Source organism: Patagioenas fasciata, chromosome 21 (assembly GCF_037038585.1).
Source record: "Patagioenas fasciata isolate bPatFas1 chromosome 21, bPatFas1.hap1, whole genome shotgun sequence".
Lineage (NCBI taxonomy): Eukaryota > Metazoa > Chordata > Aves > Columbiformes > Columbidae > Patagioenas > Patagioenas fasciata.
This window is the reverse complement of record NC_092540.1, coordinates 408720-432879: the sequence shown is the minus strand read 5'-3', so window position 1 is coordinate 432879 and position 24160 is coordinate 408720. Positions and strand designations below refer to the sequence as shown.

The 24160-nt window shown below is 58.5% G+C and overlaps 1 protein-coding gene across 10 annotated transcripts in view; it reads left to right on the top strand.

The window, feature by feature from the left end:
* Window positions 1-200: 200 nt before the first annotated feature.
* ANKS1A (ankyrin repeat and sterile alpha motif domain containing 1A) overlaps window positions 201-24160 on the top strand; it is a 63695-nt gene continuing 39735 nt past the window's right edge. For 4 of the 10 annotated variants that reach the window (XM_071817771.1, XM_065854526.2, XM_065854522.2 and 1 more), the window contains exons 1-9: window positions 201-439; window positions 12769-12849; window positions 13564-13720; window positions 15235-15297; window positions 19239-19535; window positions 20175-20250; window positions 20532-20633; window positions 21881-21973; window positions 22060-22256. In XM_071817771.1, the coding sequence (XP_071673872.1) occupies window positions 240-439; window positions 12769-12849; window positions 13564-13720; window positions 15235-15297; window positions 19239-19535; window positions 20175-20250; window positions 20532-20633; window positions 21881-21973; window positions 22060-22256 (1266 nt within the window). In that variant the 5' untranslated portion in view covers window positions 201-239. The other 6 variants (XM_065854534.2, XM_065854523.2, XM_065854525.2 and 3 more) reach the window with 5 other exon arrangements.

Below are 24160 nucleotides of genomic sequence, written 5' to 3'. Positions count from 1 at the left end.
CTCTGGCCCCGCCCACCCCAACAGGCCCCGCCCCCAGCGCGGACTCCGCCTCCCAAAGGCCCCGCCCACATCTCGGACTCCGCCTTCCGCAGGCTCCGCCCCAGCACGGTCCGCGCCCTTGCAGGCCCCGCCCCCCCTCGCGGCCCGCCCCGCGCAGGCCCCGCCCCGCTCAGGCCCCGCCCCGGAAGGGCGCTCGGGGGGCGTGGCGCGGCGGGAGGCGGCGGCGGCCGGTCCGGGCCATGGGGAAGGAGCAGGAGCTGCTGGAGGCCGCGCGCACCGGGAACCTGCCCGCCGTTGAGAAGCTGCTGTCGGGGAAGCGCCTCAGCTCCGGCTTCGGCGGCTCCGGGGTGGGAGGCGGAGGAGGCGGCGGCAGCGGCTCCGGGGGCAGCGGCGGCGGCGGGAGCGGCGGTGTGGGGCACCCGCTGTCCAGTCTGCTCAGGTGAGCGCGGCCTGAGGGGCTGCGGAGGCGGGAAGGAGGGGGTGGGGAGGGGGCGGCTGGGGGTGCTGGGCTGGGCGGCGGGCGGGGAATCTGGAGCTGCGGGGTCGTGTCGGTGGGGCCGGGGTGGAGGAGGCCGGAGGTGCGGGCTCTGTGGGCTGGGGGCCGGCGGTGCTGTGGGGCGGGGGCAGCCGCACGGCCCGGCTGGGCTCGGCTCGGCGCGGAGCGTGTGCGTGGGACGGCTGCGGGTGCGGGAGGTTCGCGGGGCTCGGGGTCGGGTGGGGGAGGCCGGTCCGCGCGGGCTGTGGTGCCGCTGGCTGTGCTGGGCAGCGGCGGGCTGGTGCGACTGGGGCGGTGCGGTGTGTCCGGAGGGTCCGGGTCCGGGTGCTGACAGGGAGCTGCCCCCAGCCGGGACGGGTGTGGGTGCCCGCCCGCTGCCGGGTGGATTCCCCGGGTGCGGGGCCGGGCCGGGGTGCGCTCCCTGCCCCGCACACTCCCCTCCTCGGGCGCTCTGTGCTGCGGTTCTCGCAGCGGTGCGGGTGGGGCTGGGGGCGCCTGTGCTGTGGCGGCACCAGCATCTTCTTGCCGTTCTCTGCTGGAAATGGTGCTGTTCCTGTTCCTGGAGCAACTGCTTTACACCGGGGCAGGGGGAGGAGATTAGAGCCCGGTGCTCAGTGACACTGTCACTGTGTGGCCTGACTGTTTGGAAAGAGGCAATTTGCCCTTTTGTGACCAAATTTGATCCATTTTTCCTTCCACGTAACCTTATCAAACTCCGCGTGTTGAGCTGAGCGGCAGAGACCCGCTGACACGGAGAGTTTGTGTTCTCCCAGCGCCCGCGTTGGCTCCTCTGAAATGTAAATCTGCTCTGGTCCAAATTTCTCTCCTCTTTTAAAATATTAAACACTCTGAGTCCTTGTTTTGAGTGAGAAATTGCTCTGCCCACTTCAGGCTTGTCTGCGTTAGCGGATGGATGTAGTCACAGGGTGTTTAGATAAAGTGGAGAGGGTCAGTGAGTTAAATACACACGGTGAGTGTTATCAGCCTCTTGTTCTAACAGCTCCGTCGCACTCGCCGGCAGCGCCTGGTGACGACGCCGACCCTTTTCCCCGGTAAGGCGCTGGCCGGCGGTCCAGCCGGTGTGGAGCAGGCCGGCTGTCTGCCAGTGTGGTTTTTCACGTGTAAACCCGTTTGGTGTGTGGATGCGGATCTGAAGAATGGTGACTGTCTCAGCTGTCGTTTGTAGCTGTGTGCTCGTTAACTTGCCTGTCCTAAGTGTCTGTCGGTTGATGCTATAACCACCCCTTTCTCCCACCAAACCTCCCGGTCCCTGAACCTTCCTCCCTGCTGCTGAGTTACAGTCGGGCTTTTTGCATGTTTACGATCGCAGGTCTCATTCTGCAAGCGTCTTGGCTTTCTGAGCCTGCCGGGAGTCGTCCCGGCGCTGCGTTACCCGTGTGCCACGCGCAGCAGCGCCCCTGGTCCGCAGGGCTGTGCGTGCACCGCGCGGCTCCGGGGCTGCGCTGCTGGGGAACGGTGCACCTTGGGTACCAAAACAGAGTTTCAACAGCTTGGAAGCTTTCTGGTTGTCTCTGGTGTTCGGTCAGCCTGTTTGGCTTTTGCTTTGGGTTCGATGACTCCAGGTGAGCAGACTTGTGCTTGTTCTGTGGTGATGAGGTTTTTATGAGGAACAGCTGCTGAATTCCCTGTGAGGAGAACCTGAGGATTGTTTGGGGAGCAGCTGGGACGAGCTGCTCGAAACTGTTGTTTTCTGCACTGTGGGCCCAATGGAAGTGACCGCTCAGCGTCCCGGGCGGCTGCGAGATGGCCCTGAGATGTGCGGGCTCTGCCGGACACTTTATTGCCGGAGCAAACGCTCCTTCACGTCCCCTTAGTGCCACAGCAAAACGCTGGATTTTGGGACTGAGTTTCAACCAAACCCAGACCCAGGTTTCACAGTGGCGTGCGTGTCCGAGCGGGGACGGGACGTTCCCAGCCGCTCTCCTGTCTGCGTTGTCAACGCGCAGTGTCTGCTCGGCTGCTCTCGCTGCGCGGTCCCCGGGGCAGGGAGGGCTCCGAGCAGGAGCGGTGGTTAATTAACCGCGCTTTGCCTTCTGCACGCCTGTAGAAATGACTTCAAGGCTTTGGAGACAGGGAACATGAAACTGTGTCTGTCTGACACTTCAAGGAAAGTGGAAAATGGGCAAATTAAAGGGACACGGTGCTGCGGGAGGGCGGAGGTGACAGCAGAGTCTGTGCAGGGTCCCCCCGCCTCTGCCGCTGCAGCGTCCCCGGGTGAGCAACCGGTCAACAACCACCTCAGAATAACCTTAAAGCTGAAGGGCTTTGTCTTTAATCTTACTCTTATATCTTGTTTTTGTTGTTTCCTGAGCGTGTTGGTTTATCGCACACACGTACCTGCCCGCTGTGCTCGCTGCAGTTTGAATGTGAACTTTGTCAGGGTCTTGGCTTTTGCACTTCCTGCTGCACCCGGGGGCGAGCGGCGCTGGACCGCAGACGGAAGCGCGGTTCACCTGGGCGCTGCCTCGTGCGGATCGGCAAGAGCAGGTCCAGAAATTGCAAATGTTGGTGAATCCTTGACGTTTTTTGGATTTTAGGGGCACTCCTGCACAGAGGCTGCAGAATTTCAGTACTTCTTTTACTGCTTCACTGGGAAGCTAAAGACAGGAAAAAACAAAATCGGCGGCCTGAAATATCAATGTGCATTCAGTACGTTTTGCCGGTAGCAGTAAGGGATGAATTGTGTTACAGCCAAATCTGCAGAAAAAGCTTTTTATTTTCATCTGGTGACGTGAAAAGACGGGGTCTTTGTTGAGCAGAGGGGAAACTGAGGCTCTGTGAGCCCCGGGGGTGCGATCTGCGGTGGGGCGCGGAGGACGCGCTGCTGCCGTGCATTAGGACGGCACCGCCGCCGTGCCAAGGGGTCGTTGCTGCCGCACAGCAAGTGTTCCGCCGGTGTGCAGCAGCCGCTGGGTTAGGAGACGACACGGTGTCGTGGCTGAACACTTAAAGCAGCTTCAGACCGTCCAGATGTGCTTGGGAGTCAGAAAAATTATTTCTATTAAAAAAAAAGAAATAGTGTTTCATATTTGCTCCCGTGCGGCCGGGTTTGGAGACGTGGCCCGTTGGTGCTGCCGCGGCCCGGTTCACGCGGACGGGCTGGGCTGGGGATCGCAGCCGGGCCTTTCGCTGCCCCTGTGCTGGGATCAATAACGTCTCGCCCACTTGTAACCCGCGCCTCCTCCACGCCCCTTCCCGCAGCCGCGCCATCGCTCTGATGAGCTGCTCGCACGTGGGTGCTGTGCCACAGGCGCTAGGTGTGCACCCGCTCCCCTCTGAATTGTTTTCTAAGCACTTTTTAAATAATTCACGAAGGCTGCAATTATTGGCAGCGACTCTGAAGCGTGTTGCATCTGTGTGATCTTCTAATTCAGCTTCGGAACATTTTAGTTGCTTGCTTGGGTCAGCATGGTTCTGTGATTGAGGTTGTGTCTGGGGTACAGTCTCGACATTTTCATCTCAGAGACTTCAGGGCTGGCTTTACTGGCGCTGGAGCCGGCGCAGGGGAGTTCCCGGCGTTCGCCTCGGGCTGGGTGCTGTGGGACTTGCGTGGACTGAGGGACGTTTGTGACATTCCCTGATGGCTTTTGATCCCTGTGACCAATTTCCTATCCTGCCAGTGAGCTGTGTGTAGGAATCACAGGGCCAGAACCACAGCTGAGAGTGTCAACAAACAGGGGATGTTTGAGCAACGAGATACCCACGTTTCCATCACCACCTTCCCCTGACTTTGTCTGCGATCCCCAAGCTGAAGAAACGTCGCTGCAGGTCTGAATCCCGCGTGTTCTGTGTTCTGGAGGCAGGAGCTGCGCACAGTTCAGCTGCACGCGGAGTGTGTCACAAATGGCTTTTGGTGTTTAGTGGTGAGATGTGAAGGTCACAGCTGCTCTTGTCCAGCAGTGAGCGCTGGTCTCGTCCTTCCCTGATTCGTCGCGCTGCTCAGGTTGTGTGGCTGTGCTGGAGTCGCTCCGGCTGCTGCTCCAACAGCGGTTTGTTCTGCGGGGCCGCGCAGTGCGCAGGTCCGGTTCAGGGCCGCAGCAGAGCCTGGGGGTGGCTGGGGCAGCGGGGTCCCCCGCTCTGGTGCTCGGAGCGCTCGTCCTGCTGCGGTGCAGCACCGGGCGTCTGTGTACGCGCTGCCCCACCAGCCGTGCTTGTGGCCATGGAACCGCTCAGCGGGGGACGGGTCCCGCGCTGCTCTGGCTTGTGACGGCTCTTGGCAGAGAGCTGAGCTTACTAAAGATGAATGTATGAAACAGCGTTTGAGATGTTAGGAGCAGCTGAGCCAAGAAACAGTGTTCATCCAGTGTTTTTTTAATGTAATGTGTTGTTTTAGTGAGATTGGAGGAGAGCAAGCAGGACATGAAAGCCGTAAGGAAAGGTGCGGTACAGAGTTGGTCGATCCGTTCAGAGGACACCGGCGGCTCGGTGGGGCAGGGACGTGTCGGTGCCCCCACTCGGGCAGCCCTGCGCTGGCACCCAGCGCGTTCACCCTGCGGGGACTCGGGACCGTCCCTCTGCCCGTGGGGGGCGCTGGACCTGGGGCAGTGCTCTGCTGAGCTTTCCCAGCACGTCCCTGCTCGGTCCGTCTGTCCCGTCCACCCTCTGCTCTTTTTCACTCCGCGAGTACGGCTGCATCTCTGGAACACTCCGTCTATGGGCATCGTTTCAAGGTGAAGTGTCCTCGTGAAATGTGGAGGTGCATTTAAATACGGGCGATGGCTGGTTCCCCTTGTCATTGACGCCAGGTACGAGGTCCTGGCCGATGCTGAGATGTCACTGTCGCTGTCCCAAAGAGCTCACTCTAGAGTACAGCTTAGTCATGGAAATGAGGTAAATCCTATTTCACAGAAACTGGTAAAAATGAAACTGTTGAGGATTGATTTGTTTCTATAGCAACAGCCTGGAGAAGCTAATACAGCTGCTCTCTGCAGAAGGGAGGAAAACATCCATTGGAATGTTAGTCCGCCTGGGACTGCAGCTGTCAGCAAAGAAAGATCTTCAATAGACTGATGAAGGGGTGAGGCGCTTAATTAAAGGCGGAGGGCAGGAAGGTGTGAGCTGTGTTTGGAAAGACGTGGTGCTGGGGTGTGTGAATGTGCCCTTTCTGTGCTGTCCCTGTTTCCCGGAGGACGGTGCTGGAGCCGCCTGCCGCCCCCGGGCTGCGCGGCGGAGCTCGGGCGGCGCTTTGCTGCGCCGGGTCCCTGGGTGCTCGTCGTGGCCAGTGCACCTTTGTAAACCTGGGTTTCAAATGACCTTCGGTGAATCACCGTGGTTTGCTTGGGAAGTGTTCAGGGTCTGTCAGGGAATCCCTGTTGGAGGATGAGGAGGCGGCTTGTGAGAAATCGGGCTGGATTTCTGAGCTAACTGTTCTTTAACTCAAACTGGAGCTGGAGCTGGATGCTTGAGCGCATCTCGTTTAGATTTGGTAAACCCGGATTATATTAGCACTCTTCCCTTGTTACTTAAATACATGGTTTCTTTTAAAGGGAAATTAGATTTAAAAAATAAACCTCAAGCCTTTTCCAGCCAAAAGGAGGCGTCTGTAGTGCTGCACGCTAAGGACGCGAGAACACGACCCCGTCTAAAAGTGAGTGCCATAAATATGATGTAAATACATTATCTCATTAGATTTATATCTAATCCTGGTGCCTGCTGGTTTTCAGCCTCTTAGGCCAGACAAGGCTGAAGATGTCATAGGTGGTTTTTCAAATCTAATATTGAGGTGGGTTGGAAATCAGGTGAAATGACTTCTCCCTCATCCCAATTAAGACACTGTGAAAACTCCGTTCAAGTTTGGCATCACCAAGTAGGTTGCGTGGTTTTAAACTGCAGCCCGATTGAAGCGACCCGTGCGGGGTCAGTTTGGGGCTGCCCGTGCAGCAGTGCGGGAGGGCTCCCGGACCCCTGCTCCCCGCTCAGGAACCAGCACGGGGTTTGTGGGAAGCAGGAACAGGATTATGATGAAGCCTTGAAATCTGGAGACTTCAGTGCTTTGCCTCCTGGTCTCGGTTCTGTTGTAAGGATTGCGAAGTCCATCAGGTGACTTGACTGAGGGACTGTGTGTCCTGTGGGCTTGGGTTTTTCTGCTCTGCAGCCGTGCATCCTGGAAACGAGAGCCCAAGGGTGCTCCCCTGCCTGGCCCCGCAGGACCGCGCGGAGCTCGTGCCCGCGGCCGCCCGAGTGTCCCTGCTGCTCCCGCCCCGGGGTCCGCAGGGTCACTTTTCTGTGTGCCCTCTTACCCTTGGGGTCTCTGCTCTCTCGTTTCCCTGTACTTGCTCTCTGGGCATCCAGTGGAGAAGCTCATCAAGAGGGAATCTCATCTGGAGTCAGTGCAGTGCTATGTAGTCGACTTGTTGTGTCCCGCGTTGGTGCCAGTTGATTTCTTGCTCGGCCATGTCTTTCTTCAGCCTTCAGGGAGTTCAGATGGAGCCGGAGCCCGGGCTGTGGTGAGTGCTGAGATGGGTCCTGTGCGTGAAACGCTTGCCTGCCAGCATGGGTTGTGTTGAAGGGCAAAGCCCGCTCCTAGTGCTGGAGCTTTGTCCTGGCTCTTAATTCTGTACTCCCGCGTTCCCTTCCTCGAGGGCCTCGTCTCCCGTCCCGGTGCATTCGCTCTTCAGTTCCAGAGCGACCAGTTTCCTTTTGGGTCAGCTCAGCGTTTCTCCACACTCGTCTCTCCGTGCCGGGGCGGGCGACGCGGGTCCCTCTGCGCGTGCCCCCTCCCGTCTGCCGGAACAATTGAGCGCTTCCACGCCAGCAGAAATTCAAAGCCCTCATGTCACTGATCTTGGCAATGTCACCAGGGAAATGGGATGTTGTGTGAGCCAGTCTCATTTTTTTCCAGTCTCCCTAAGGCAAAAGTGCACTCCAGATGCACTTATTGGTACAAAATAATTGCATTTGCTTTTTAATTGATGTAGGGGAGGGGTGGTTCAAGCTCTGAGTCCCTGCTCTGTTTACCTGTCTCATCAGCTCCGGGTGGCCCCGAGCGCCATTGGGCTGCAGTGCTGGGGCTGCGGGGCAGCGCGGGCTCAGCGTCCGCTCACACGGACACGGGGAAACACGGGGGCGATTTGTTTTCCCTGTGCAGAGCGTCTCTGACGCTTAACCAGGAGGAGGAGGAGGTCGTGTTTAAATAGAGCACCACCTTTCCTATACACTTCTAGGTGCGAGGTTCCCTGCTAGAAATCCCACATTCCCACCGAGATGGTGTTGGATCAGGTCCCTGTGGGTGCTGGAGAAAAACAGGAACTTGGGCTTGTTCTGATTCTGTTGGTTTTATGTGACGGTGACCACGTAGCTGGTTTGCAGACTGGGCAGTTAGCAGAGGGCCACGCGTCTCCTGCCATCCCGAAACACCTGGCTGGTGCATCCGTTTCCCCGTACGGGGAAGGACGGGCGGCGGGAGTGGAACGCACTCTGCCAGAACTTATTTTGCACAAGTTCCTTTTGGCAACAGTTTTTACTCCAGACTCGGACCTTTTGTGTGTCAAAGGGAGCAGCGCAGATGGACACGTACAGTTCAAGACACGATGCTCTGTTTCTGTGAGCTGATCGTCGCGTCTCGGGGGATTCTGCAGCTCGTTAAATCATCTCACGAAGGGCAAAGCGCAGGGTTGGCAGCTGCAGCTCCCGGGCTGTTCTGACCGGTGCCCAGCGGCTGCTCCGCGGGTGCTGGGTGGGGACGCAGGGAGCACCTCGCGCCGTTCTGAGGAGCCGTGCTTCGGCACGCCGGAGCCTGCGCCTCTAGTGTGTCCTGCTCCTTTGCTCTGTGTCTAATCATCTGTTTTTGAAAGTATTGCGTTTTCTTCACTTCGCTGCGCCTCCTCCAGCACGGTGGGAGCAGGGTACGGAGTGCTTGCCTTGGCAGTGCTGCTCGTCCCGGTTTGCTGCTCTGCGATATTGCCAGCTCCAGGCTGGTTTAGGTGACTTTCATAATGCTGCTCAGTTTATTGCATTTCTGCAGGAATGTTTTGCTTCCTTTTGCTCTATTCCTCAAACCCCCATCCAGTCAGATGCCAAAGAGAGAGTTCACTGCAGAATTGGTATTTAGTAAAGCTCATTAGGAGGTTTGTCAGCATTTGGTTGTCCAATTTCTGGCCTCTTTTAGAGGTCAGATTCCCCACGTAGAAGGACCAGGGCAGCTTTTTCAGCGTGGGTGCTCTGTGTGAGGTCCCGCGTGTGCGTGCCGGGCGCTGCCGGTTGCTCCCGGCAGACGTGGGTGCTCTGGTCTGCGAGCACCGCTGCTCAGGCGCCGGCGGACACGGCTCCCCGCACCGCGTGCCTTGGGGGAGAAGTGCAAGCTCTCTTTTTAAAACTGCTCCTGTGAGCATTTTCCCTTCTCCTTCCTTCCCAAATCTCCTCATCTCTTCTGAGTGTCGTCTCCACTTCGGCTGAGTGCCAGCGTGACACGGCGCTGGTTGGGAGCTGAAAACGTGGGGCCCTGTGGCTGGTGCCATTTTGATGTTTCCCGTCCCTGCCGAGCGCTGCCCCGGCCGGGTCTGCTCCTCACCCCAGCACAAGCCAGAGCTCCAGGCCCCCGTGCCCTGGAGACGCTGCTCAGCTTTCCCGTCTCCACTGACAGTTTTTGTGCTTCGTCCAGAAGAGCTTTGTTCGCATCCAGCCCTGGAGCCGGCGTGGAGCCCGTGCCGTGTGTGAGCTCTGCTCCGCTGCGTGTAATCAGCTGGAAACGCTCCGGTAATGGGAGCAGATTGCACAGCCAGTGGCTGGGATGCTTTTAAGAATAAAGGGCAGCATATGCACTCAGACCAGACCTGTATTTTTTCCTCTCCTGCAGCTATTTATTTTGCCTCCTGCTCGCAGGGATTCTTTGATGTAGCGTGACGTGCACGCGCGACCCAGCCTTTCTGTCTCCCTCGCACAATGCAGGTGACAGGGCCCACTGCCACCCCCGTACATCAAATGTAAAGAAAAGCATTTCCACTGCCAGGAGCCATCTGCCAGGGCAGGGCTGCCCTCTTGGATGGATGCTTTTCTATAAGCGATGCCAAGCCTGTCTTGTTCCTTTATGGTGTGAGCCCGGAGGTTAAACGTGTGGTTGTGGTAGTTCTTGCACCAACCCACAGCAGCCTCCTGGGTGAGGAGCAGGAGCTGAGGAGCAGGAGCCAGCCATAGTTTGGAGAGGGACAGATGAGCCCACCCTCAGCCTGGGGCAGCTCCTGGCCTGCTCCTCAGAGCCGCGACCGCTCTGGGCTCCGGCGTGGGTCCTGCGGCCGCTCTGGGCTCCGGCGCGGTCCCACCGCCGCTCTCGGCCGCTCCCGTGTCTGCGGAGCGAGCGGTTCCGCTCTGTGCGTCAGGAGAAGGGGCGGTTTGGCCGTTAGAGGATCAGGTGCTGCCTGGTGTTGCTCTGTGGTTGAAACAGTGGTTTTTGCACAGCGCGCTGTCAACCTCGCGCTGGCCGAACCGTCTGCGGGTGTTGGGCAACAGGGCCGGAGCCGTCAGCAATCCGTTCGGAGCTGCTGCGTCCCCCGAGCCAAGAGAAGAGGAGGGTGTGAAAAGCGTAAGAGGACGATAGTGCAGACAAGAGTAGAGAAGGAGGGCAGCCCCGGAGTTCTGGGTGGGAGCATCATCCCAACTGGCTGCTTTTTTTTGTAGCAAAGAAAAATGTGGACAAAGAAGCTGAGCGTGGAAGCCAGAGATCCCCCCTTTGGCTCCCTCTGCAGCCCCACCGACCGCCGCAGCCTGCGCGGGCGCTGCACCGCGCTTCCCGCAGCCTGCTCGAGGGGCCGGGGCCGCGGTGCTGGGAGCCGGGGACACTCTGCTGTAATCCCCTCCGGCCTTGCCCCGGCAGGGTGTTTTCGACAGGGCAGTCGCGTTATCCGGCGGCGGAGGCCGGCGGGAAGGGGCCGCAGCTCCACCGCGGGCCCACCGCTCCAGCCCCTTCCCATGGCCCGATGGGCAGCATCACCGCACTTTCTGAGCCCCGAATCCTGCACGAAGCGCTGGAGTTGTTTGTGTTCCCAGTCTGTAAGCAGGAAATACCGAAAGAAGGTCATGTTCGTGTTGCAGGAATCTTGCAGTTGTACGGATATTAATAGCCAAGATGTGAACATTGACTTGTGATGTCCTCTGGGCCAGGGACTGGGTGTCATCTGCCTCCGGCCTCGAGTGCCCTGTGACAGTGTCTCTGAGGCCTAGAACTGTGGCTCCAGACAACTGGGACCAGTTCTCAGCTGCTTCGACTTCCCTCAAGACCTTGGGCCGAGTCACTCGCGCACCCCGAAGCCGGAGCAGTGCTGGAGCTGTGCCTGTTGTCCTCAGGATGGGGTGCGTGGATACACGGGCAGCGCTGGTGCTGTGCCTGTTGTCCTCAGGATGGGGTGCGTGGATACACGGGCAGCGCTGGTGCTGTGCCTGTTGTCCTCAGGATGGGGTGCGTGGATACACGGGCAGCGCTGGTGCTGTGCCTGTTGTCCTCAGGATGGGGTGCGTGGATACACGGGCAGTGCTGGTGCTGTGCCTGTTGTCCTCAGGATGGGGTGCGTGGATACACGGGCAGCGCTGGTGCTGTGCCTGTTGTCCTCAGGATGGGGTGCGTGGATACACGGGCAGCGCTGGTGCTGTGCCTGTTGTCCTCAGGATGGGGTGCGTGGATACACGGGCAGTGCTGGTGCTGTGCCTGTTGTCCTCAGGATGGGGTGCGTGGATACACGGGCAGCGCTGGTGCTGTGCCTGTTGTCCTCAGGATGGGGTGCGTGGATACACGGGCAGTGCTGGAGCTGTGCCTGTTGTCCTCAGGATGGGGTGCGTGGATACACGGGCAGTGCTGGTGCTGTGCCTGTTGTCCTCAGGATGGGGTGCGTGGATACACGGGCAGTGCTGGTGCTGTGCCTGTTGTCCCGGGGACGGGGCGCGTGTTTCGTTGTGAAGCGTCGAGCAGCCGGTCGGAGGCGGCTGGTGGGGGTGTGCGTGTTCTCTGCAGGGCTGGCGGGGACGCGCCCTGGCTCCCGTCCCCGCTCCTGCCCGGGGCTCACTGGGTGACCGGGGCTGTGCCCGCCGCACCACGGACCTTCCTGCGAAGTCACCTTCCTGTCCTCACCTTGTGACTTCAGCTGAAAGAAACATTTCTATTACGTGCTGCTGGTTTTTCACGTGTGCGCCCTGGAGCTCTCTGAGCTCGGTCCAGTCTGTCAGGCCACTGGGCTCTGGGCAGGTGAGCAGCCCGTGCATGGGCTTCCGTTCCGTTCCGTTCCGTTCCATTCCATTCCAGCGTCCGCCTGCATCGTGCTGCCCCTTCCCTCGGGACTCCTGCTTGGTCTGCATGAGACTCCTGTTGGTTTGGTGCCTTTCCTGCTGCGTTATACACTGGTCTAGAGCTTTTCCTGGCTAGGAGCTCTCCAGTAGTGACTGTTATTGTAGGAAACCTGGTTACTGCCTGGGCTGCCCCCGTATCGGACAGTGAGTCGTGGCGATTACGTGCTGGGGAGGAAATGCAGTGACCAGGAAAGTCCAACTTCATAGCGAGCAGTGGTTGACTTTATTTTAAACCAATTAAATTGGGAATTGGAGGGCGCTGTTAAGTTCATCCCCTAGTAAAAGAAAACAATGCAGGAAAATGCAGTGTGTTAGCAGGAGCATGATTGTCCAGGCTTGTAATAAACTCTTGAAAGTATTAACACAAGGCAGCGTGCAGGGAATGATGAGAGTGACGGAGAGGACCGCGCACAGGACAGAGTGGTTTCACGGGTAGAACGTACTGATGTGGGTTCTGCCGCTCTGGGGGTGGCGGCGGACACCGAGCTCCGGAGCAGCACCGGCTCTTCCACACGCACTCGCTCTGTTTTAAGTAGGACACCTTGCAGCACTGGGGGAAGATTAATCCTCTATGGGGTTAATCCTTAAATCCTTGGCGTTGTACTTGTGAACAAGGGAGGGAAGTTCGCAATACTCTCGGAAGTGCTCGGGGACCACCTCGTTGGTGGTTTACTGTCCCTTGTGGTTAACTTTATGGACACGTGTTCCTCTGGAGCTGCTTTTGGCAAGCACGTGTGTGTTTGAAAGACGCGTGGAGCAGGAGAGCGCAGGAGCTGGGCCATGGAGCCGAGGGTGTGGAGGCGAGCCTGCCGCCGTGTGCCGACACTAACCCGCTCCCGCGGCGCCGTGCTCTCGTCCCTGTGTCACGCTCTAACCTCGGTGTGCAGTAACCAGCCTGGTGTGAGAGCCCGAGCTCGTCCTGCGCCTGTCTGTCCCTTCGCTGTATGCTAAGTGTTCCCTGTCCGTTTTCTGTCTTGCAGCATCTGGAGAGGGCCCAATGTGAACTGCGTTGACAGTACTGGATACACCCCGCTGCACCACGCTGCTCTGAACGGGCATAAGTGAGTGATCGTACCGCGCCGGTCAGAGGGACGCCGAGTGCCGTAGAGCTGCGGCTTCTGGGCGGTTCGGTCACCGCACACCCCAAGGCGGCGGTAGTGCAGCACGACACCATCTTCAGGACAAGCGCTGAAGGACACGGGCGCAGCGAAGCCGTAGAGGCGCTGCCTGCTGCACTGTGGCCACACATCACAAATCTGGCAAAACACTGGGTTTTCAACCAGCCTCTTATTGATAAGATTGGATAGGATAGAGCGACACGTCCAGGGTGCTTCTCCAGTAACAGTCCTGTGCAGTCTGTCTGCTGTCCCACGTGTTGCTGTGCCTGCACCACTGAAAGTGTGCTTTTGTGCATTACTATGTTTTCAAGTAACTCCAGTCTTGAGTGTGATAAATCTCCTGTGTTCATTGCTACTTAAGATATTGAGAAACTGAGTTAAAATCCTTTTTCATCTGCATTGTGCTGGTGCAGTTCACCTGTGACCGGAGCGGCTCGGGGATGGCCTCGGTCCCCGCTGGCTCCGTTAGCGGGAAGGTAACACAGATCTTTCCAGAGCTCACCTCAACAGCATTGCATTCTCTTTTCTTGGGCAGCGTGTAATAGGAACATTTAAAATCACCTGTTCAGATGAACTTTTGTAGAGTACTTACTGCAGAATGTGGGCTGTGGAACAGGGGCCGAATGCCTGATGGGCTCGAGTTTCCTTCTCTTGCAGGGATGTGGTGGAGGTGCTGCTGAGGAACGACGCGCTGACCAACGTGGCAGACTGCAAAGGCTGCTACCCCCTGCACCTGGCGGCGTGGAAGGGCGACGCGGACATCGTGAGGCTCCTCATCCACCAGGGACCTTCGCACACTAAAGTGAATGAGCAGGTCTGCCTGTTTTCCTGTATGCCGTGGAATCGCTTCCCTCGGGTGGAGATGCGCTCTCCAGACGGCTCCTGGCCCTTCCCAAATGAGTAGCAATGGTTGTGAATTCCTGCTTGCTAATGGGACAGGAAGGGCAGTGCCTAAAGTGATACCCCCGGTTCCGAGTTAGTGGTTGAATGAGCGGGGTATATATGTTTATCTAGAGATATATAGATGTGAGAACCACTCAGCACCGAGGAAGCGGTCTCCTGCTTTCATACTGGGCTTCTGAAACTAACCCATAGTGTTCGCTTTCAGTTGCTGGAGAGCTGAGAGGTTTCTGGTCCTGTCAGAGGACACACTGGCTCCCTTCTTGGGGACTAATCAAAGCAGCTTTGTTTGGCCACGCTCTCTTAGCTCCTCTCCTGGCTTGTCTCTAGCACTTGCTCCAGTTAGCTCATTCGTAAGCTCTAAGATAATTTTAGCCCTACTTGCCCCCAGATAAGTCCCAGCTTAATCTTAAAGAACCGTTTTCTCAGGCAAGAGAACAAAAAAAAAAAAAGGGGATTGTTTGCCCTGTGTCACACTGATGGGGTTCGCTCCAGGACGGCGGGGACCGCTCTGCAGAGGCAGCGGCTCCGGGCAGCGGCAGCCGCGACACCTGGAGCGCTGGCTCGTCCGGCTGCCCCTGGAGGGCGCGGGTGTCCCGCAGCTCAGGAGCCCCTGAAAGCTGCCGCGGCAAGGCCCAGGTGTTGTTAGGAGTTCCGGACAAGGGCCTGGTTTACTGAGCAGGGTTCCTGAGCACTGAGCCTGAGCGATGTTATTATACTTTGGGAAGCCGAGCAGCGAACTCCCTTGGGCTGGGTTTAGGAGTCCCCGTCCTGCCTCCAGCCGGACCTGCGGGCACCGATGTGCCACACGTAGCTTTGCTGTTCCTCGGTACAGGACGGCTGGCTTGATGCATCGGGCTGCTCCGCGGCCTCGGAAGCATCACAAAATGAAAAACATGGCGGGAATGCTATTGTCCACCACTCCCCAACGGAGCAGAAATAGCTAAGAGTGTGTGCTTTAGTGTCTCTGGTAGGGTTTTCCGGCTCGGGCTGCAGTCGACAGTGGCTTCGGGCACAGCCGCAGGCACTCAGCCTGTTTCAGTAGGCTGGGGTGTAGCTGGCTGTCTGCAGTCAACCTGACAGGAACTGACTGGGCGCCCCGAGTGTAAACTTTCTGCTCCGAGCAGGACAGGTGTAGAGAAAGCTTTGCAAAAGATTAAAAGCTTAGTGTAATCCCTCCAGGTAACGTTTCATTAACGTCTGTTTAGCAGGAGCCTCTTGAACTGAGAGGAGTCAGGCGAGCAGCCCGCGCGGTGCTCGGGCCGGGGTCACAGCACCCGCAGCTGCAGGCTCCGCTCCTAACGGCTTTGACTGGAACGAGATGCTGAGCCCTGTCATTCCCCCTTGGGAGTCACCCATTGCTTTGTTGCTATATCTCACCCATTTCATTATCACATTTTTGTTTCTTTTTCCTCTTCCTTTTTGTAGAATGCTCTTGAGATCAAAGAACTCAAAAAGTACGGCCCCTTTGACCCATATATCAATGCCAAGGTGTGTACTTTGCTGTCCGCATTTCACTGCATCGTGACTCCACGCTGCACTCGCGTGCTTCCAGGTGCAATGTCATCCGCTCGCAGTAACACCTGTTCAGTTTGCAGCTGCCGGGGGAGGAGGAAAACGCCACCGCTCATTTTCTGTGGGTTTCTTTCTTCAAAGCAGTCATAGAAACATAAATTAAGGGAAGTTTTTCCTTACTTTCCTGGGGGCTTCTTCATTGCTTAGCCTTGTAGGACTCACGGTGATGGTCAGTTTGCTTGGTTTGGCTCGATGACTTCCAAAAGGTAATGTTATTTCAATTAAAATGCTCTAGGTTTTGTTTCATGTGCTAACGTTGCTGATCAATGCAAAGAGAAGGAATTTTTTCTCCCTGCTTAAACATGGATGCATCCTTTCTGTGGGCTGTTGGAGTGAATTTTCATGCCTTTTCTCCTACAAAGCGCATCACGGTGTGTCTGTCGTTGGAGCGGACGGTTGGCTCTGTGGTGGTGGTGGGAGGAGGGTCGGCAGCGATGCTCACGCCTCCCTTCCCAGTCCTTCGTGTCCTTGTTGCATCAGTCTCTCTTTCGGTGTGAAGTCTGTTGTGTCGTCTGATCCCTCCGCCCTGGCCTCTCTTCCTCGCCTCTCTGCTCCTCTCTTGCTCTGGGTTGTTCTTGAGCTACAAGCGGGCAGGACAGCGGCGCTGCCGCCGCGCCGGGCTGAGCGGCCGGGGAGCAGACGGGAACCGCCCGGCAGGCACCGTTTTCGGGTTGGTTTCTGGTGGAGCTGCAGGCGGGCGGTGGCAGCACTGGGCGGTGGCAGCACTGGGCGGTGGCAGCACTGGGTGATGGCAGCGCCGGGCGGTGGCAGCACCGTCTGCCGGGTCACCGAGCCCCTCCATGTTATGTGTGGTAAGGAGCATGAGGATATCGTAGGTGATACATGGTTACCGGGGTGTGAGAAGCTTGCTGGAGCCCCTGTGGAAGCAGAGACAGCTCTGCCCGTGCTCCCGTCCTGGGTCTGCGGCGCCCACCCCGCGACGCTGTCTGAGCCTTGGAATCTGAACCGTGTGCCTGTGGCTGCGGGATGGAGGTTTCTGCTCCATCGCTGATGGACGTGCGTGTCTGAGCGCTGTGCTGGCTGCTCTGGTTTGTGCTTGGAGAGGTGATGCGGGGAAGGGAGGTAAAGCCCTTGCCCGGGACGGCTCTGGCACGTTTGGCTGCTCAGAACTCTCCCGAAATACGCAGGCGATAGAGACTTGTGCGAGAGCGGAGTTTGTGACTTGCTGTGGTGACTCAAGGGAGTGTCGCCCGTTGTCTGTCCCCGAGCTGACGCGGTGCTGTCCGTCCCTGCGGAGTGTCGCCCGTTGTCTGTCCCCGAGCTGACGCGGCGCTGTCCGTCCCTGCGGAGTGTCGCCCGTTGTCTGTCCCCGAGCTGGCGCGGTGCTGTCCGTCCCTGCGGAGTGTCGCCCGTTGTCTGTCCCCGAGCTGGCGCGGCGCTGTCCGTCCCTGCGGAGTGTCGCCCGTTGTCTGTCCCCGAGCTGACGCGGTGCTGTCCGTCCCTGTGGAGTGTCGCCCGTTGTCTGTCCCCGAGCTGGCGCGGCGCTGTCCGTCCCTGCAGAGTGTCGCCCGTTGTCTGTCCCCGAGCTGGCGCGGTGCTGTCCGTCCCTGCGGAGTGTCGCCCGTTGTCTGTCCCCGAGCTGACGCGGCGCTGTCCCTCCCTGCGGAGTGTCGCCCGTTGTCTGTCCCCGAGCTGGCGCGGTGCTGTCCGTCCCTGCGGAGTGTCGCCCGTTGTCTGTCCCCGAGCTGACGCGGCGCTGTCCGTCCCTGCGGAGTGTCGCCCGTTGTCTGTCCCCGAGCTGACGCGGTGCTGTCCGTCCCTGTGGAGTGTCGCCCGTTGTCTGTCCCCGAGCTGACGCGGCGCTGTCCGTCCCTGCGGAGTGTCGCCCGTTGTCTGTCCCCGAGCTGACGCGGTGCTGTCCGTCCCTGTGGAGTGTCGCCCGTTGTCTGTCCCCGAGCTGACGCGGCGCTGTCCGTCCCTGCGGAGTGTCGCCCGTTGTCTGTCCCCGAGCTGGTGCGGCGCTGTCCCTCCCTGCGGAGTGTCGCCCGTTGTCTGTCCCCGAGCTGACGCGGCGCTGTCCGTCCCTGCGGAGTGTCGCCCGTTGTCTGTCCCCGAGCTGACGCGGTGCTGTCCCTCCCTGTGGAGTGTCGCCCGTTGTCTGTCCCCGAGCTGACGCGGTGCTGTCCCTCCCTGTGGAGTGTCGCCCGTTGTCTGTCCCCGAGCTGACGCGGCGCTGTCCCTCCCTGTGGAGTGTCGCCCGTTGTCTGTCCCCGAGCTGGTGCGGCGCTGTCCGTCCCTGCGGAGTGTCGCCCGTTGTCTGTCCCCGAGCTGACGCGGTGCTGTCCGTCCCTGCGGAGTGTCGCCCGTTGTCTGTCCCCGAGCTGACGCGGCGCTGTCCGTCCCTGCGGAGTGTCGCCCGTTGTCTGTCCCCGAGCTGGCGCGGCGCTGTCCGTCCCTGTGGAGTGTCGCCCGTTGTCTGTCCCCGAGCTGACGCGGCGCTGTCCCTCCCTGCGGAGTGTCGCCCGTTGTCTGTCCTCGAGCTGACGCGGTGCTGTCCCTCCCTGTGGAACATCGCAGCTCTTGCCTTCGCTTTCCCGCGAGCTGCGGCGCCTCTCCAGAGCTCCGTGCTTCTCAGTGGCTGAAAAGTGATGCAAATACCGTATAAAACAAACGGGAGTTTGCATGCGTGACGCCTGTCATCCTTCGAATGACTTAACACATAATAGGACTAAAGTACCTGTAGAACAGAGCGAGTTCTGCAGCGTGGTTGTGACACGGTGCAAAATATTGACTGCTCCTACAAGCTGGTGTCCAAAAAGCGCAGGTGCTCTCCGGGTACGGAGGAAGGTGCTTTGATCAAATGCACCTCCCCAAGTAGCACTTGCAGCTCCATTAAGACAAGAATGTTCTGTTCTCTTTTTGTGGGGGCTGTTCTGAAAAGGACAAATTCTACCACAATCCTTTCAGCTAAAATCAAACTGTGTGACAGTTTGTACTGAAGTTTCTTGGGTCAAATTGTTAGATAAGTTGTCGTTTCTAAAGTCCTTAAACAGAAAGAGCTGTGTGTACCACGCACAGTAGTAAAACAAGACCTGGGGTGAATTGAACGGGAGCAGGCCCTGCGCCCGGCCGCGTTCCGTTCCGCGGGTGCGTGTGCCGCGCTTGGCACGGGCTGTTTGTGCCGTGCCGGGTGCTGCACGCGCTAACGGGACCGGGCTCTCTGCCCCCGGCTGACCCGAGGCCTCGTCAGGAGGGCTCGTCAGTGCAGCGAGTGGCTCGCACCCCATCCGCAGCCTGCGCGTAACCTCACGCGCCCTTCCTCTAAACCAGCCAGCTTCGGAATCGCAAGGGCGGAATGGCTGTTAGAACCAGGATAAGCAGGATTTGAAGCAATTGAAGTTTAAATCTAAAATGCTGACAGTTGGGCTCCAGCAGGCAGAACTCGTGCTGCGGTCTGCCTCTCGTGCACTGCAGCCTTCGTTCGCGGCAGCCAGCGCGCGGGATGCTGGCGGAGCTGACGGGGATCCAGCTGCGCCCCACAGCCCCTGAAACTTCAGCACGGTCCCTCGATTTCAACCTCGGGGCTCTGAAAGCAGCTCTTCCATGTCTGACACCTGTTTCCCATAGAGCATGTTTCCCATACCCGGGGAAAGCTGATTGTTGGAAATGGTTTTGAAGCTTGTACTGGGTGGGTTGGTGGATGAGTTCAGAGGGGGTGTCTGTGCCTGGTAATGTGGGGTGGTGAAAACATCACTCCAGGCTCCGTTTCACACTGGGCTCTCTGCTTCCTGACTGCTTTTTTTGTCTTGTTTTTGCATTTAAACTGCACTGGTTTGAGCGAGCAGGGGGCGGCTCCGCGCTCCCCGTTCTGACGCGCCAATGTGTCTGACCCCCAGAACAACGACAACGAGACGGCGCTGCACTGCGCGGCGCAGTACGGCCACACCGAGGTGGTGAAGGTCCTTCTGGAGGAGCTGACCGACCCCACCATGCGCAACAACAAGTTCGAGACCCCGCTGGACCTGGCCGCGCTCTACGGGCGGCTGGAGGTCGTGAAGATGCTCCTGAACGCTCACCCCAATCTTCTGAGCTGCAACACTAAGAAACACACTCCGCTGCACCTGGCGGCCAGGAACGGGCACAAAGCCGTGGTGCACGTCCTGCTGGACGCTGGCATGGACAGCAACTACCAGGTACCGTGCAGGGAGGGCCGGAGAACCCCACGGTCCCGGCACGGAGAGCTCCATCCAACCCTCCTCCCGCGGGGATCCCCTGTGAAAGAGCAACAGCTTTGCTGCCTCCGGGCTGCCCGTTCGGCTCTCGGTGGCTCCGAGAAGCCGCTCGGAGGACTCGGGTGCTGTGCATGCCTCACGCCTGCTTGCGAGCTGGGCAGAGAGCCCCGGCCGTGTTGCGAGGGAGGAAAAGCCCCTTTGCCTGAGCTGTTCTGCCCTGCAAACCACCAGCTCTTGATAGCAACGGAGGCAAACTGCTTCTGTTCCTATCAAGCCGCTTGTGAATACGCTGTTTTCACAGCAAGAGCTTGGATGTGGCGGTCTTGTCTTTCCTTTCAGGACACGACCTCTTGCTAAGCTGTAAAGTCCTTTCTTGGTCTTTAACCTGGGCCCGCATGTCTCTCTGAAGAGATCATCCCCATTTTCCATTCCAAATTCTCAGCGTTGTAATAATATCAGTAGTCTGTCCTCAGTTGTAGATAGTTGCCCACACTTTGTACGTGATGCTGTGTGTTTAGTGCTTCTGTAACCCTCTAAAACGTGCCTCCACCTCCATTCCCCGCGGTCCAGCTTCATGCTGTTTTTCCATTTAATTTGCAGACTGAGAAAGGCAGTGCTTTGCACGAAGCTGCTTTGTTTGGCAAGACAGATGTGGTACAAATATTGCTGGCTGCAGGTGAGAGAATGATCCCCTTCTAAAGCGATAACGTGGTGATCCCTTCACCCGGCACCTGAGGACACCCCCTCGTAGGGCAGCACGATCTCCAGCCCCTCCGCATCCTCGGGGCTCCGGGAGAGGTTCCCTCTGGTGCTTGGTTTAGCTCTGCCTCCCGAGAGCGCGTTTTGGGCTCCCACAGTGATGATCACAAATGTAAGAACTGACTTGATGAAAGACTTGAATTTGCACATAGTTAGAAAATATTCTTGCTCTTGCCTTCTCTGCACCTCTTGCCGCAGGTATCGATGTGAACATAAAGGACAACAGAGGCCTGACAGCCCTGGATATTGTGAGGGAGCTTCCTTCGCAGAAGAGCCAGCACATAGCAGCTCTCATTGAAGGTGAGCGATGCTGCTCCGTGTGAGCGGGACGGGGACTTTGGGGTGCTGACTGTGCCGGTGCAAGCGCAGGATTTGGTTCTCTGGTCCTGGAAGGTGCTGAAAGCAACGCGGCGCCGGGCCAGACCGGGTCGCTCGATGGGCCGTGGAGGCGCTGGGGGATGGCGCTCGGTCGTGCGCGTGAGCCGTCTCCATAGACGGGTGCAGAGGGCAGCTGGGGATCAGCTCTGCTGGAGGAGCCTGGCGTGACTCTTATAGTTTAAATGGGCTTAATTGAGCTTTGATTAACTCACTTTAGAAGTTAATTATAATTAAAGATAGACTAAATCTGCTTGCAGAATGTGAAGTAACAGCTTTAGAAATGGTTCTGGATTAACTGTCCTTTATGTGTCTGTGCAGGGAAACAGTCATCCGCGGATCTCACATCCTACTCCTCGCTTCATTGTGAAGCTTGGGCATGGATTCCGCAGATGAGATTTACAGAAAAGGCCTTGATTACTTGTGGTTTATAAAAGAGCTTGGCCCATTGTGCCTGTTCGAGTTAGGGGAGGAAATGTGGCATCTTAGCTATACTCATACCTTGTAATTATGCTGTCTCAATTTCCTCTCAGCTGTGGGAAGAGAGATCAGAAGCATATGCAACTGCTGTGCATTATTCATGCTCACCATTTGAGAACTTTACGGGTTCAAAGCACTTTGCAGACTTTAATTAAGCTTTGCCTGTGAGGCTGGTAGGTGTCATCTCTGTTCTGAAACTGAAGACAAAGATGGGCTTTGAAAGGGGAGTTCTTGCAGGTAAATGCTCTAGTTTGCTGCTGTAGGTGAGCCGGCTGCATGAGGCGGTGCTGACTTGATTCACTGAGCCAGCCTAGCGTTGCTGGCTTGGCCTGTGGTGAGGGGACCACAGCTGGAAGTGCTTTCTCTGTCCTGCGACTCCAGAACACCAGGCTGTATCTGTTCAGCGTGAAGTGATCTCCTCCGTGATGTGGCTGTACAGGAGCTTTGCAGCTTTCTGATTAAAGACTGTAAAAGTTCAAAGAACCATCCTTAACCTTGTGCATGTGATTAAAGAGGCCGCCTGCTTCTATTCTGGGATCTGAGCTGCAAGTTTTAATAATGTACTTTGGTTATAATTGGAGACTTAATAAGCTGACAGTTGGCCTTCCATCCCCGAGGGAGGAAGCACCGTATGCTGCAGTGGACACCGAACTAGACCGACATGAACTGACCCTGTGCCCATCCCTTTGCAGATCACACGGTCGGGAAGAAAAGCGCCAAAGCTGCAGAGAAGATGGAGGCCCCGGTGGCCCCAACCGCGGAGCCCGTGAGCCGCGCGTCTCAGGGTGCGTGTCGGGCGCTGCTCCCGCGCGGGCCGGCCCCGCGTGCACGGAGCCCCGGCGACGGGCTGGCCTCTCCTGTCCCCTCGCAGGTGACGTGGAGAAAGCCGTCACAGAGCTGATCATGGACTTCGATGTGAACCCAGAAGAGGAGAGCCCCTACGAAGCGCTGTACAACGCGACGTCCTGCCACTCGCTGGACAGCCTCGCCAGCGGGAGGTCTTCAGACCGAGAGTCTGCGAGCAAAGAGGTGGAGTCGGCCGCTCTCAAAGCAGCGGCAGTCAGGCCTGTACGTAGCTGTGCGTGTTCCTCTCTGCTCACGCGGACAGGGAGCTTGGCTCCATTTTCATGGCTGCAGAGCTGGCTGCCGGTCCCCCAGCCCCAGGGAATCTTTAAACCCGTCCCTGGCGCTGGGGAGCGGGTGCCCGTCCCCCTCCCGGGCCTGTCCACAGGACCCTGTTGTGTTGCCCACGAGTAACCGCTTCCAGGTGCCCGATTTCCACCCGGTGTTGGGTCCTGGTGCCTGTGAGCTCGGGGTTGTCAGGACGTTGCGCTGCGCTGCAGGGCTGACCTCTTACCGAGAAGGACGCTTTGGCAGCTTTTGTGTGGAGCATTTTTCTCCTCTTTCTTGCTCTCTGCTTTGCCCAAGGGAAGGCGCTCAGATTATCCTACAGGATATCCTGTTGGAAACGAGTTGGCGGCAGAAACGTGGTTTGGGTGTTGGGTTTGTTTGTGTATTACCTGCAGAGATCTCTAGAGGGTACTCAAGGCTTCGTGAGGCAGCGCAGAGCGGCTGGAAGTGTCCAGAGAAGCCTTCCTCACCGACCCTGCGCTGGGCCTGCTGCCCCGGGGCAGCCGGGGGCAGGGTGCTGTGGGGCGGATGGGCGCTGAGCGTGCAGCACGGATGGGCGCTGAGCGTGCAGCACGGATGGGCGCTGAGCGTGCAGCACGGATGGGCGCTGAGCGTGCAGCACGGATGGGCGCTGAGCGTGCAGCACGGATGGGCGCTGAGCGTGCAGCACGCTGTGTCAGCTCCATGTGTGTGTTTTTGGACAAAAGGCAAAGCAGCGATGAACAATTAAACTGCTGGTGGTGCTGTGAGCTCCCTCTCTGCAAAGGGCGCATCCTCTTTGCTGTGCTGTTAGCAAATGTAGCAGAGATGAGGCAAAAGCCTTTCAGCCAGATCTCCGTTTAGGGTGTGCAGTACAACACACGTTATCCTGTTATTGACTAAACCTAGGTGCCGTCTATCTGTCTGCATACTGCTCAGTGTTAATAATGTCTAATGTGAAATAAGCTCAGCTCTGAGTAAGCAAAGATGAGAGGCTGAGCTGCGGTGAAAAGGAGGAGGAAGAGGGACGTGCTGCGGGAGCTCGCTGGGGTTTCTTCCAAAACTTAGGCTTGAGTTTTCTGAGCGAGCGTTTCCCTGAGCCGTCAGATGGAGCCGTTGCAGGGCAGGAGTGACTGGGGCTGTGCGAGCAGCGCTGGCTCCGCACCTCTGGGGTCCCTTATTCCTGTTGGTGTTTCCTTAACACAAGCGATGGGCCTCCCACTCTACTCATCTGCACCAGTTCCTTCCTGCCCGCCCCTGTGTAACCGCTGGGATTGCCAGGCTGGGCTGAATGAGCAGGTTTAAGGAACGGAGCAATAAACCTGCAGCAATAACCCACAGCCCCTTCCCCAGCCGCTCGCTCTCCTGCAGCACGGCTGGCGCTCCCGGGGAGCGGCACACAGGCGGTTTGTGTCCGCGGGGCTGGGCTCCCCCGCTGGGCTTGGGGGCTGCTCACCGAGCTCTGCGGGGGCCGGAGGGGCTGCTGACCGAGCTGTGCGGGGCTGCGGGGGCCGGAGGGGCTGCTGACCGAGCTGTGCGGGGCTGCGGGGGCCGGAGGGTCTGCTCACCCAGCTGTGCGGGGCTGTGGGGGCCGGAGGGTCTGCTCACCCAGCTGTGCGGGGCTGCGGGGGCCGGAGGGGCTGCTGACCGAGCTGTGCGGGGCTGCGGGGGCCGGAGGGGCTGCTGACCGAGCTGTGCGGGGCTGTGGGGGCCGGAGGGGCTGCTGACCGAGCTGTGCGGGGCTGCGGGGGCCGGAGGGGCTGCTCACCCAGCTGTGCGGGGCTGTGGGGGCCGGAGGGGCTGCTGACCGAGCTGTGCGGGGCTGTGGGGGCCGGAGGGGCTGCTGACCGAGCTGTGCGGGG